Source organism: Drosophila ananassae, chromosome 3L (genome assembly GCF_017639315.1).
Source record: "Drosophila ananassae strain 14024-0371.13 chromosome 3L, ASM1763931v2, whole genome shotgun sequence".
NCBI lineage: Eukaryota > Metazoa > Arthropoda > Insecta > Diptera > Drosophilidae > Drosophila > Drosophila ananassae.
In genome coordinates this window covers 8,843,656-8,856,663 of record NC_057929.1, presented here as the reverse complement: position 1 = coordinate 8,856,663, position 13,008 = coordinate 8,843,656, and the positions used below count along the sequence as shown (strand labels likewise).

At 47.4% G+C, this 13,008-nt stretch overlaps 2 protein-coding genes across 3 annotated transcripts; one reads left to right on the top strand and one right to left on the bottom strand.

Annotated features, from left to right (window-relative positions):
* Window positions 1-615: 615 nt before the first annotated feature.
* LOC6494656 (protein kintoun) lies at window positions 616-5,810 on the top strand. 2 transcript variants are annotated; one of them, XM_001959887.4, is made up of 5 exons: window positions 616-782; window positions 1,949-3,403; window positions 3,467-4,496; window positions 4,558-4,690; window positions 5,031-5,810. In XM_001959887.4, exons 2-5 carry the CDS (start codon window positions 2,182-2,184, stop codon window positions 5,175-5,177), a joined length of 2,532 nt encoding a protein of 843 aa, XP_001959923.1. In that variant the 5' UTR covers window positions 616-782; window positions 1,949-2,181; the 3' UTR covers window positions 5,178-5,810. The 2 variants fall into 2 exon arrangements, with proteins under 2 accessions (XP_001959923.1, XP_032307264.1); XM_032451373.2 differs by lacking the exon at window positions 616-782 and adding an exon at window positions 1,445-1,529.
* Window positions 5,724-13,004, bottom strand: LOC6495954 (DNA polymerase zeta catalytic subunit). The gene is made up of 12 exons (XM_001959886.4): window positions 12,696-13,004; window positions 12,405-12,634; window positions 12,104-12,348; window positions 11,804-12,051; window positions 11,291-11,747; window positions 11,121-11,240; window positions 10,657-11,061; window positions 10,524-10,602; window positions 10,368-10,460; window positions 7,659-10,307; window positions 6,506-7,600; window positions 5,724-6,447 (listed from the first exon to the last, which is right to left on the bottom strand). The coding sequence occupies exons 1-12, from the start codon at window positions 12,825-12,827 to the stop codon at window positions 5,832-5,834; spliced, it is 6,369 nt and encodes a 2,122-aa protein (XP_001959922.2). The 5' UTR covers window positions 12,828-13,004; the 3' UTR covers window positions 5,724-5,831.
* Window positions 13,005-13,008: the final 4 nt, after the last annotated feature.

Sequence of the window (13,008 nt, the reverse complement as noted above, 5' to 3'; positions counted from 1 at the left end):
CCAGTGGTGACGTCACGGATCGCAGCCTTTTCCGTGACGTCACAGACTTTTGTGGCTGAAAATTTTTAAATTTTCGGCCGCTACCAGGCTTGGAGTACTAGGCTAACAGAAATGGCCAGTAGGTGGATTCTACTTTCTGAAAACGTTTTTTGTGAATATCTCGGCCATTTCGCGTCCAATCCTATATTGGGATGGCTTCAAAAATGCGGAAAAATAAGGCGCATCGACTGGCCAACACAATCTGGTATTAGCCAAGTTAACACCTTGGGAAAGTTAAAATTGGCCAAAAAGGAATATTTTTAAAAGTTTCCGTTTTTTCAATTATGTATATCTCGGCCATTTTCCATCCAATCTGGAAACGGGGTACCATTTTGAGATCAGGTCATTAAAATGCTTCGATCTACACGGGGACGGAAATTTGGAAAAAAGTACCATTCTGTTATAACCGCATCGAGTAACTCTATGGGACCCCGATGGGACCCCTTAAAAAATTTGAAAATGGCCTGGACAATATAGGCATTAAATTTCGCGGTTAGATGTGGGTGTGACCGTACAGAAATATATTCGATTAAAATAATAATCGATAGTTCATGAATTCAAAATAAACATCGTTCCTGTCGATGTTTTTGCACCTCTAGTGAGCCTGAGGTTGTCACACATACATCCAGAGAGCAGCCGGTCCAGCGGAAAAGTTTCTAGAACGTTATATTGGAGAAACAGCGGTTAAAGAGTAAAACAAACAATTTAACAGCAAAAAAAACTGTTAAATATTTATAGCACAGGTGAGTGGACAATTAGTTTTGGAAAAGTATCTCAAAACACTCGTAAGACTGACCTGGAACCTACATACATACACTGGACAGAGATCTATTATGGCTACTCTCTTTCATAGTAGATTACTATTGGCATAATAACTATGTTTGTTTGTGTGCCGTGGTTAAAGGTCTTCAAGCTCAGACCGACCGGTTCCTTCGATTTTCATGAAAATCAATTTTATTTACCCCGTATCGATCAAGCAAGAGTTTTCCCAAACCAACACCCCCACCCCCAACCCCACGGCAAACATGTGTTTTTGGTCACGTAACTGTTATAATTTTCCTCGATTTTCTCTCGCCCACAGGGAGATACACACGCAGTAGGGAATGCGACATCTGTATATATGTATCGTTTGGTCGTTTAGTCCCCTATATGTATACATATATTTATACCTCCTACCAAGTAAACATTACAACTACTATGCACTCTATATAGCTGGGCTGATAAAGTTTATTGTACAATTAGTTAGTCTGTGCCAGAAATGGCAATCAGAGTGGGTGGTGAGGGGCGCCTCCCCCTGAACAGAAAAAAACAATTGGGGGAAAGTGGCTTTTTTCGCGCTTATCAAAAGCCCCTCACTGCGCAGCTCCCTCTATCACGCCCCTCCAAGCTCTTTTATTTGCCGGCGTTTCGGGCATATCGCTCTCATTCTTGAAAACACTCTCGTCCCGAAAACATCGCACCGAAAATAACAATAATAAAGCAGAAGCGAGGTGAGCGGGCGAAAGTGGGGTCGGACAGTCTCCTAGAATTTAAAAAACTACGCAGTTCGTTTATTTAATCCCAGACAATTCAAATAGCGCGTGGTCAGCGTGTTTATCAACTTATGTAATTCTATTAATAGCCCCGTTCAATATTCGGCATTTAGCCGGCAAATTTTGGCAACGACCTTACCGCGTCACTGTCTTAACTTATTTGCTTATCAGCCGATTAGAATTTCGTGATAGAAGTGTTTGGTTACGAATTAGAACAGGGACTAGGACAACCTTGGGAATTAGTAGGCTTTAGCCATAAAATTATGAAATAAAATCGCTATTATTTCGTGGAATATTCCTCGATCGATGTCTGGAAAGTTCCACTTGACAGTTGCATCAGCATTTGTTTAAACACTTTTCCACCTTTTCTCTTCCAGAAATCCAGTAACCAGTAACCAAACGCATTTGCCAAGGAAACGTGTTCAATAACAAACTAAACAAACAACAACCCTACACGATTACTCAAAAAGTGATAAGAAAATTTGTATAGGAAAAGTGCTAAAAGATAGAAAACAAAAAAAAAACAAAAAAAAAAAGATAAATCGAGCAGAGCAGAGCAGAGAACAGATCTCTTGCCGAGTGAGTGAAGAAGTGACCCTTTGACTGCGCTATGTCCGCCGGTTCGCGTAATAAACACTCAAAGTTCCGTAACGATGACCAACTCGACATAAGCAAGGAGGAGTTCAGCCGGATCAAGGAGGCCCTTGGCAACGAGGAGTTCCGCAAGCTCTTCTTCGACTACGTGGATGAGATCCAGGACCCAGCCAACCGAAAGATCTACGAGGAGGAGATCACCCAACTGGAAAAGGAGCGTGGCGTCGAGGTGCGCTTTATTCATCCTCAGCCTGGATTCGTGGTGAAGACTTCACTGGATGGCGAGCTGAAATGCTTCATCAACATCGCCAGCTCCCCGGAGATCGAGGCGCCGCACAACGAGGTGGCCACCAATCCTGAGAATGGAAACCGCGGCCTCAGCTGGTATATTCCCATGGCCCAAACATCCTCGAGGGACGATGCCGATGCCAAGAACAACCACTGCAAGGTGTTCGACGTGGTCTTCCACCCGGATGCCCTGCACCTGGCAAAGCGGAACAGTCAGTTCCGCAAGTGCCTCGTCGACACGGCGCTGGACGCAGTCGAACGCGAGTACCAGGTTAGCCTAGATCGCGCCAATCTCAAGTTCCCCAAGCTGGACTACAAGGGCATCGCCCGTCCCACTGTGATACGCAAGCTTGCCGAGAATCCCACGGCAGAGCAGTTGGAGCCGCACCCCCTGCAAAACATTTATCCCACAGCGCCGCCCACCTCTAATCCGGAACCTCGAGTCCATCCCATGAAGACGAAAGCAGCCCCAGTGCCAGAATTCACGATCCCCAGGTATTCGATCAAACACAGTCACGATGTGGATCTTTCCGAGTACACGGACGAACTGGACGCCAAGCTGCACGTGACGGTGCCACGGAACCTGGTCGTTGAAATCGAGCTGCCACTGCTCCGCTCCACGGCCGAGTGCCAGCTGGACGTCACCTCCAAGTCCGTGTATTTGCTGAGCGAGAAGCCGGGTGCTAAGTATCGTTTGAAGATGGACCTGCCCTTCACCGTAGACGACAAGGCCGGTAGCGCCCGATTCGATACCGATCTTCGCCGGCTAAGCATTACACTGCCAGTGGTCAGATCGAGTGTTCCGCAGCAGCGCGATATGCACGACACCCTGCGTCACTTTAGCCGCGAGGACAGCGGCGTGGAACTGCATTCCAACAGCGAGTCGCCCGTCGAGGAAGAGGAGGCCGACGCCGACCTCAGCGACTCCAAAGCTGATACTTCCGAAACTGGTAAGTGCTGTGAAGAAATCATTTTTGATTCACAGGCATTAACGTGATGGTCATCTCTTACAGTAACGCCAACTGCCACGCCAGTGCATTCTGCCCCCACTCCGTTCCTTAAGAAGTCCGTGCACTATCAGTTGCCCGCAAAGTTCGACTGCAACGTCCTGGACAACGTGATGGCCTTCGTACTGCATGTGGCCAACGTCCAGCCCGATTCCATCGAACAGTTGCGAGAACAACGAAGCCTCCACATACAGTTCGCAACCATCGGCAGTGGATACTACCCCACCCACTATGCCTTCTACGTAGAGCTGCCTGCCGACGAGGAGGGCGGTTCGGCCATTGAGAACGTAGAGGCTGAGGCCTGGGACAACAACGTGGTGCTGAAACTGTGTCTCAGCTCCCAGAGCAAGAGCCCGATCCGCTATATGGCCGGCCTGGATGCCACGGATCTCAACGAGTACCCGGTGCATGGCCAGTACACGGTGAAACCCAAGCGAAGGGATGCCCAGAATAAAGAGAGTGCTCCGTTGGATGTCAAGTTTGATCACAACAAGGAATCGTTGGAGGTTACTATTCGGCCAGTGCCCAGTGCCACGGAGGAGGACGAAGTGGAGGAACAGCATGAGGAGAGTCACGAGGAGCATCAGCAGCATGCACAGAACAAAAAGCCAAGCAAGAAGCAGCGCAAGCGAAACAAGAAGGAGCGCTCCCTCTCCGAGTCCGCTTGCGAGGATATCGTACAGGAGCAGCATGCGGAGAACCCTGCCCCGCCGGCTAAAAACTTCCTGAAGCTGCCACAGCGCAAGCAGCGCAGCTACTCGGAATGCAATGACAGCAGCGTAGGAAGCGGTGCTTCCCAGCGCGGCATCTTAAAGCGCTTCAGTCGCTACGGCCCCAGGCCCTCGATGTCGGACAGCTGCTCCTCCATCGATGACTATTCGTCGTCGTACTCTTGCTCCGTGGATGCCTCCGGTGCCTCGCTGTTCTCCCAATCGTTCGGTGGCATTCCCGAGGAAGATCGATCCGATGCTGGACTGTCAGAAAGCTGCAAGAAGACTGTTAGGTTTAATGATCACATAACGAAGCAAGTGTTCCGGTAAGTGGCTAAAATAAGTCATCTTTATTAAGTTTAATTTTAAAATTTTGCTGATTTGCAGACTCGACTCGAGCATCCTGGGGCAACGCAAAAAGAACCAGAAGCGGCGCGATCTCAAGCTGCGGGCCCAGCAGCGTCGTCTCAGCGAAGGCGATTCCGTAGATTACGAGGAGAGCCGCGGCGATGCCCTCAAGGTGAGTCTCGGCGTAATTGGGCTGATCGCGCTGATTTTGTAATTGAGCGAATAAGCCGCCTCGTTGGGAGGTTCTAATTTCGTCAACTTATTAATTGAATTAGTGGCCTTCAGCGAAATTCAACAGCTGGGCTTGATTCACTTCCACCTAGACACAAATATTGACTAGCTCTTTGTTTGAGGAAATTACATTTCGTATCTTAACTTTAAATAGATCTGATAATATTAGATTAAGTACGTTAATTGATATGCAGTTTGGTTTGACGTGGAAGTGGAATATTTTTGAATTTGCGCAACAGAAATTTCCGTTTATTAGTAAAGATTATACGTCTCTCTTTCAGCCACAAGGAAAAGCATCCAACAAGGGCAACAAGCTCCACGACAGCGGCCTGGATCTGACCGGAACAGCCGCTGGCCATGGTAGCCACAGCGACGCGGATGCCAAGAATGCCATGATGTTTGAAATGGATGAAGACGATGTTATGTAAACCAGAAATATATTGATATTTTTTTTGAGTGTTTTAGAGGCAAGTTTTCAAAAGATTTTAAAGAGCTACTTATACATTAGTTATTGCTAAAAATTATAGTGTTTTTTTATTAAATATTTATACCGTAATTGGTTTTGAATCGAGGCAAATTGCTCAATCGGAAGAATGTGTTTAGAAATTGTCTTTAGGCAACGCGAATCAGGGCTAAAACATGAATCAAAATAATCACTACTTCATCTACTAATTGTTATATAATTCGGTTATTCATTGAAATTGTTAAAAAGAACGATTAAATCATACGCTGAACTGAACTCCCTATAATATAATTATATATATTCTACTCCCTAGATGTCTTAGAGGTCGAAAACTATAAGTTTTAAGCAAACATTGAATTCATTTATTATTGGCATGCTCATGGCTCACAAACCTATCACAATCACAACAGAATACACTTAAACAATAACAATAGTTAACAATTCCTCTAGTATTATACACACAACTGAATCACCGGAATGCATGGGTAGTGCCTAAGCTATGTACATGTCCAGACACACCGGCAGAAGCTATAAATGTAATTTTAACTTTTGTAAGAAAACGTAAAGTTGAAATATATATACACCCCTATGTGAATAATGGGACGGTTTCAATTTCCTTTTAAAAGTGGTCGTGGAGCAGTTTCCGAAAGTGTCCGATCTGCTGTAGATCACGCCGTTTTCCCTCGGAGACATACGTTACTGGACAGTCGAGGGAATTGCACTGCAGTTCTCCGAGGCGGCCGCAGCAGGACTGACAGATCTGACGGGTCAACTGGTAGCTTCTCTCCAATCGAGCCATTTTGTCAGCTAGAACAACCACACAACGGGAGGCATCCTTCAGGCATTCCGGGCATATTCCCGCCTTGGTCTGACGACCGCACTCAACCACACAGTTGGTTGTGGAGAAGTACTGGGAGATGGTGGATTTTGTGCCCTTTCCGCCGGCCACCTCGTTGGCCGTTCCCACTGTCGGAGTCATCAGCAACTTGCGGGGCAGGCTGGCAAACCAATCGTGGACATCTGCGCCGATCAACAACAGACAGCGGTTCAGGGGCGGGATAATGGCCTTTGTTATGTAGTAGATGGCATTGATTTTGTGGCCCTCGTTGGCCAGGATGTCGTGAGGACTGCGGACCAGGCGAATAAGCTGCATGCCGGGCGGGCCATTGACTATAATAAACGGTACACGCTCTCCACGCCTGGGTACTTTTCTGGGATCCTTCTGCATCCATTTGCTAAGAAGAAAAATAACTATAACTAATTTTTTTAAATAGAGAATTTTAAGGAAGTTACCGGGTAAGTGCCAACGCTGGAACGCAGGCTGTTGGCTTGTAGCCATTAAGACCACGAAACTCTTTGGCAAAAATGAGATCCTGCAGGTTGGCGCGTCCGGAGAGAAGCTTTGTAAACTGCCTGCAAACGTACTGTTTGATCTGACTGACATCCTGGGTCTCGAACAACAGTCGCAGCACCTTCTCCAGCATCTTGGCCACAGCTGGGCAGCCATCTCTGCGCACGGTCTCTATTCCCTTGGCTTCGTAGACGGGTTGTGCCTGGTCAGGCGTCTCGTACATGTACCCCACATAGCGCTTCTTTGTCTGCAATAGACAAGGCTGGTAGACCTTCTCCAGCTTCAGCTTCACTGGCTGTGGGTTCATGTCCGTGACGGCTTGGGCAATCTCCTCACCAATCCGGAAAGCCTCCGCTCGATTGCGACCAGGGACTAGAACGAACATAGAATCTGTATCGCCATAGACGACGCGCACTTTCCACTCCTCATTTGACTCCACCATCTTAATGGCTCGCTCCAGAGTCTCTCGCCCTTTGGACACCACTGAGTCGCCCACTTCGACCGCGGGCATTCTGCCACTAAAGTTGGCAGCTGTGTAACCATAGGTGACATTGGCCATCAGCTTCAAACCCAGCTGCCGGGAGTGCAGGATGCGCTGTAGGGCTGAGCTATCCTTGTGGAGCTTCATTGATTGCTTCACCATTTGACGGGTGTCAAGGATCTCGGTAAGCATTCGGGGTAGAATACCCTCGCGAACTTCTCGCTTCACAAAGACGACGCCACAGGGTGAAACAGTGACGAGGTCGTGTTCCAGGAGTTTCTGCAACATTTGGCGGGAAACGCGCAACTGCGATGCTCCGAATTCGAATGGTGAGCTCCCGCCCAGATGTTCCACCCTGCCCAAGCAGGTGGAGAAACAGTAGTTGTATCCAATGATCATGCTGGGATACAAACTCTGAAAGTCGAGCACGATCAGCGGGTCGGCATAGAAGCGAGACTGTGGCTCCATTATAAGAGCTAGGTATTCCGGAGCCCGCATGTGGGCGCGTTGCTGGACGCTTGGTGAGAGGGGCACCAGGTTCTTTGGTTTGGCAATCCTAGTAAAAAGGGATATTATTAAGAGGGAGGAATTACGACATTATGAGGTTTGCTTACCGCAGCATCATACTCTCTACTCGGAACTGCGATCCGCGCGAAAGAACTTCGTAGAACTGGATGCCAATAAGTTTAGCCATCTCACTCGTGCGACCCAGAAGGTCTAGCTGATCCAGCAAGGCTAGTGTACCTCGTACCCGTTCCAGGTAATACTCCATTACTATCCAGCGAGTACATGGCGAGGAGAACCACTCGCTCAACGTCTTAGAAGAATGCCAAGGACAGCGTCTGTGCAAGATGTGGTACATCACGTTCTCAAAGGTATACGATGTGAGAGCTATCTCCGAGCGCATCAGCCGCCATACATCCAGCAGGATGCGTCCGCATAGTTTCATCTCCACGTCCAGGTCGGTGAACTGCTCCCTATCCTCATCAACAAAGTCACGCACCTTCTGCGTGGGCACACGCGACAGCAAGGGAGCAATGTTGAAGCACATCTGCTTAGCCCTGTCGATCACATAGCCCCAGGAGGACATCTCGATCTCGTAGCCGGCATAGATATCAGCATCCCAGCGTCCGCAAAGCGCCAGCAGAGCTTCGAAAGCCTCCGCCTCGTTCGCAACCACCTGGACCTCTATGTCCTTATCTAAGCCGTGGACAAACCCTTCCTTAATAAAATCTTGGGCATCGTTCACCATTATATACCCGCACGTTTTGTTCGGCAGATCGTCATCCAAGCTGTGTTCGATGGCGTAGAAAAGGCAGCGGATCTCGTCAAACATCGGGTCTGGCTGGAGATCCCCCCTAGTACACACAAACACCTCCAGAGTCATTATGGTTAGGTGGTTACACTCCACGTCCGCTTTGGCCTCCTGTAGGTTCTCCAGATTCACTTTGAAACCAAAGGTGTTGTCCAGGGTAGCGTGACTGAGACCAAAGCTTATGTCCTGCGGTTGCGGCTGGCTATTGCCCTCCAGTTGGCGTAGAAAGGAGCTGCGCTCGAGTTCCGCTTGGGCAGCACTGCTGGAGACGCTCCGCTCACTGGACTGCGAACTGAGAAGTTCATTCTCCTGGGACCCCGTGAAGTCCAGCTTTGTTCCTTTTTTTAATCGACTCCTGGCTGTTCTAGGGGTTGCCTTGGGCTTGCTTGCGCCTTGGGTCAGAGGAGTCAGACTCAGGCTGCAGCTTAAATCGTCCCCACCTTCCTCATCGCCACTCCCTGCATCTCCTCCATCCGCTTGCAGCATCATTGTGATTTTCTGACGCTTGATCTTGATGGGACTATCTATGTCGTCCCCTTTCGGTGGCTCATCACGCTGTCGCAGCAGCTCCCTGGCCTTTAGCCACAACTTGGCCTCCTGGCGAGTTGGAGCACTCTTAGCCGGTTCAATGGCAACTCGGTGGCCACTTGTAAAGTATTCCCGCATTTTCTGCTCGCCTCGATGACGCTGCAACATGGCAGGACCTCCGATGGCAATGAGTTGCTGGCGCCTCCACGCTGCCAGTCCCCGATCGTTGCCCATGACACTCTGAAAGGGCTCGCAGTCGTTGAGCTTGTTTCCAGGTATGTGGAGCACCAAAAATCCCACTTCCGTCACCTTGCTTATATCGGAAGGATTGCTATAGAATGGCTGCTGGAACTCGTACTCCGGTATGTCCAGTTTTTGGCAGCCCCGTAGGACTTCGTCGTAAGAAGGCGGCAACTCCAAAGGAGCGATTACAAAAGAATCATCATTAGGAGGAGCAGGTGAGGGGGAATCTTCAAGCATTAGAGGACTATCTACCATGTCACTGAAAACCGAGGGACTGTTCACAATCAGAGAGTGTTCGTAGAAGCTTCTCATTAACTCGGGCGTGTGGCTTTCGTTGCTTTGTGGACTCATCTGTGGAGGGGTCTGAACTTCCAATGAAACTACTTTGGTTTTAGGAGTTAGCGTTTTTGTTAGGACTTCGGTTCGAAAGCTTCTACGCAAACGTTTCAAGTTGGGAGTCTTGCGGAGCTTGGCTACCATCGAGTCGTTTTCTGTGTCGGATTCAATGATCTCATCGTCGCTCATTGGTGGTTGGAAATCTTCAATGGGATTTGCCAAATCCCCAGGCTGCTTTTCAAAAATGATACTCTTTACAGTTTCTACACTATCCTTTTCCAAGAGAGGAGATTCTGGACTTGAGATAAGTTTAAAAATTGGATCATTTTCAATTTCTAATGCTCGTATCGAAGTATCTTTTGATTTTTCAGGTACAATTTTAGGTTTATCTTTTTTAGCTATCATTTTTTTAACAGTCTCCTGTTTGGAACTTTCAGTTCCCGATATAAGTCTTTTTTTTTCCAAACTTTTTGATAAACTTTGTTCATCATTTGGTAAAGCGTAAGAATTAGTTAAGGCGTCTGTTTTAATCTCCTGACCACGGGTACTGCGTCGTACTTTGACATTCCCATCTATATTTATTTCGGATTTCCTGGGCTTCGGCATACTCGCTTTCGACTCCTTTTCTGTTTTGCCTTCTAGGCCTTCCCGCTTTTGATGTCGAGTGCTACGTCGGGGCCTTTTTTCGACTTCCTCCGCTTCAGGGGAAATTTCTTGACCATCCGCTGTCTCAAACATATCGGAAAAAGTTGGGTTCTTATCTCGCGGTGTCAAAGCACAAATAACGTGGGTCTTGTCCAAGTTCCGGGTTGATCGTCTCGAACTCCGACGAGGCGTACATCTGGAGGAAAAACCAAAATTTATATGTACAATCACAGAATAGGTTTTAAGTACATCTTACTCATTCTGAAGGCGTACGAAACTATTTCCTTCCTCAACACTTTTCCTTCGCAATTCGGACATGGTTATTTTTTTGCGTAATGAAATCTCAGGCCTTTAAAAGAATACAGAATTTTTATCTATTTTAACGAAAAATAGTAGAATAGTAGACAACTACCCAGAAGTTCCTGATCCTTGATCGAGTTTCAAGCTAAGACGAGGATTTATTATCTTTCCTGGAGTTTCCGCATTGCTTTCTATAAAACGCTTTAAATTATACGATCTGTTCCATCAGTATTATAGATACCCACTCTTTGCTGAACTGCTCCCAATAAATAAAGGCAATGGTGCATATTTTTTGGCCGCACTAGATTTTGGAGTGCGGGGTGACCTCAGGAGACTCGGCTGGCCTTTGGGTGTGGTGGGTGTTTTTGGAGGACTCGCCTTCGACTTCAAAGTACTCTTTTTTTTTGGCGTACGCTGAAGTTGGTCATCTGCCCCATCGATTTGAGGTAGTTTTTCCACTGGATCCAACACTTTTGACACTGGCTGACTTTGGGTAAACTTAAGCAGCAGTTCATCAATATCATCCAGGGCGATGGAAAAGTCGTGCCCCGTTCCCTGATTCGCATCATCAGAATCACAATCCTCGTCGGAAGATTCTTGGGCTCCAATAGCAGTAGCTGCCATCTCTTTGTCCAACAGCTCTGGAGTAACTACGAGAATTATAAAACAGGATGATTTTGTTGTACATAATAAGTATCAGAACTTGTACAATTCTTATGTGGTTGCGACAAAGGCGCCAATGAACTGTCCAAATCAATATGCTGTTCATTGTCATTCTGTTCCTCCAGCTGCTGCAGGACATCTAGCAGTTCAAGATCCTCGTCTCTCACTAAAAAGCATACATTATTAATTATAGTTATAAGACTTGGAAACACTTACAGGTGGCATCGTGGGGCATGGCTCCAGATGGCTGGGTGAGACTCAGAATAAGCTCCTCATCTACCAAGGTTTCGTCCATGTCTTCAGACTCATCCCGTTCGGCAGTGGGAGTGGTTAAAATACTGATGTTACTATTGTTGCTGCAGGCCACATGGTTTTGTATAAAGGACGCATTCACTAGCTGTTGCTGCTGGTCCTGAGAGCACTCCTCAGGGTAGACAGCATTGGCTAATAGTTTCTGTAAGTTAAATGTGCGACGGTGTTCTTTGGTGCTGGGTAAAGTGGTCTGCGCTGTAACATTGCCGATATGTGTCTGATCCGAAAGAGTTTGCTCAGACATGGTGGACTGATCCATGGTCATAAGCTTGCTCTCCAACGCGGTGCGATAGAAGACGTCGCTCTCGGCGATTTCCACTTGGGTGCGCTCCTGTGTTGGTGGCAATTGCAGAACAGGAACCTGAAATTTGAAATTTTTTAGCTAAACATTCAAATTATAGTGAAATATTATATTACCGCCAGGACCTTGTCTTCATCGCCAGCTTCTGTGTGCTTTTGGACCAGTTTCTGACGGCGCATTTTCTCATCGTTCCAAATGGCCTCGATGCCCGGATTCGTGTGATTGCCCTTGGCTTTGGTGACCAATTGGAAGCGATTCAATATGAAGTTGGAGCTAACATCAACCTCCAGCGCACTGCAGGCCATTTTCTTCGCATTCCTGACGTCCAGCAGTTGCGCGGGCTTTACATTGGCATAGGGAACCACTGAAACAGAGGATTAATTCAGGAGCCACAAACAGTTTCAGTGAAAACTTGCCATCATCTTCGTTACTTCGGCGAAACTTGAGAACCTCCATGGGAACATGCAAGTAGCTCATCCCGTACAGGTTATAGTCAATCATAAACTGCAGGATATACGGAACGTGGGACTCGTGGGGGCTGAAATTCTTGCTGAGAATGGCCCCGCTTTGTAAAAGGTTGGCGGCTCGTCGCACAAACCGTGGGTTGAACATGTAAATCTTGAGAAACTGATGCTCCACGCGGTGGTAGCCATAAAAAGGTCTGTAATTGGTAGGATTACTTGATCGGATTCAATCTTATGCGCACAGAACACCCACATGCCCTTCACCAATTGTATTTTGAAGACATGCTGGGCATTGGAGCTGCCCTGACCCAGCGATATGTTGATGGCCTTATCCAAGTGAATAGCCATCTGCAGGATGCCCCGTTCCAGTGACTCAAAGTCCTTCTTATCGTAGGGAATGTAAAAGTATGGGAATACTCCATGGACATGCATACAGGTCTTCTGACCACTCGAATTAGCTCCAAAGACACGCACCACAGGGACCTTTTTTTAAAGAGGATTTTTTTATTACAAGGATGTAAAGAAAACTGAAAGTAAATCTAACTCTTTTGATTTCCTTTCCTCGCAGCTCCGAGTAGCAGGGATCCAGGCCGAACTGTGGTTTTTCCATGTAGAAGTCCGCGATGACCAAGCGCACGGAGTACACCCCTTCGATTGCCGACTCCTTGGCAGCCATTGCTTTGGTGCAATAGGAATACTAGGACATCAATCAAATCATGCAATTTTAAACTGGAAAATGTTAAAATATCTTTTTGATTGTGAAATTGCCGGTTTCCACGGCCCGCGTAAACAACCCGCTCTTCTTCTTCTTCGGACTAATACGAACCAGCCATTCCCATTCACGAAAACGAATCGCT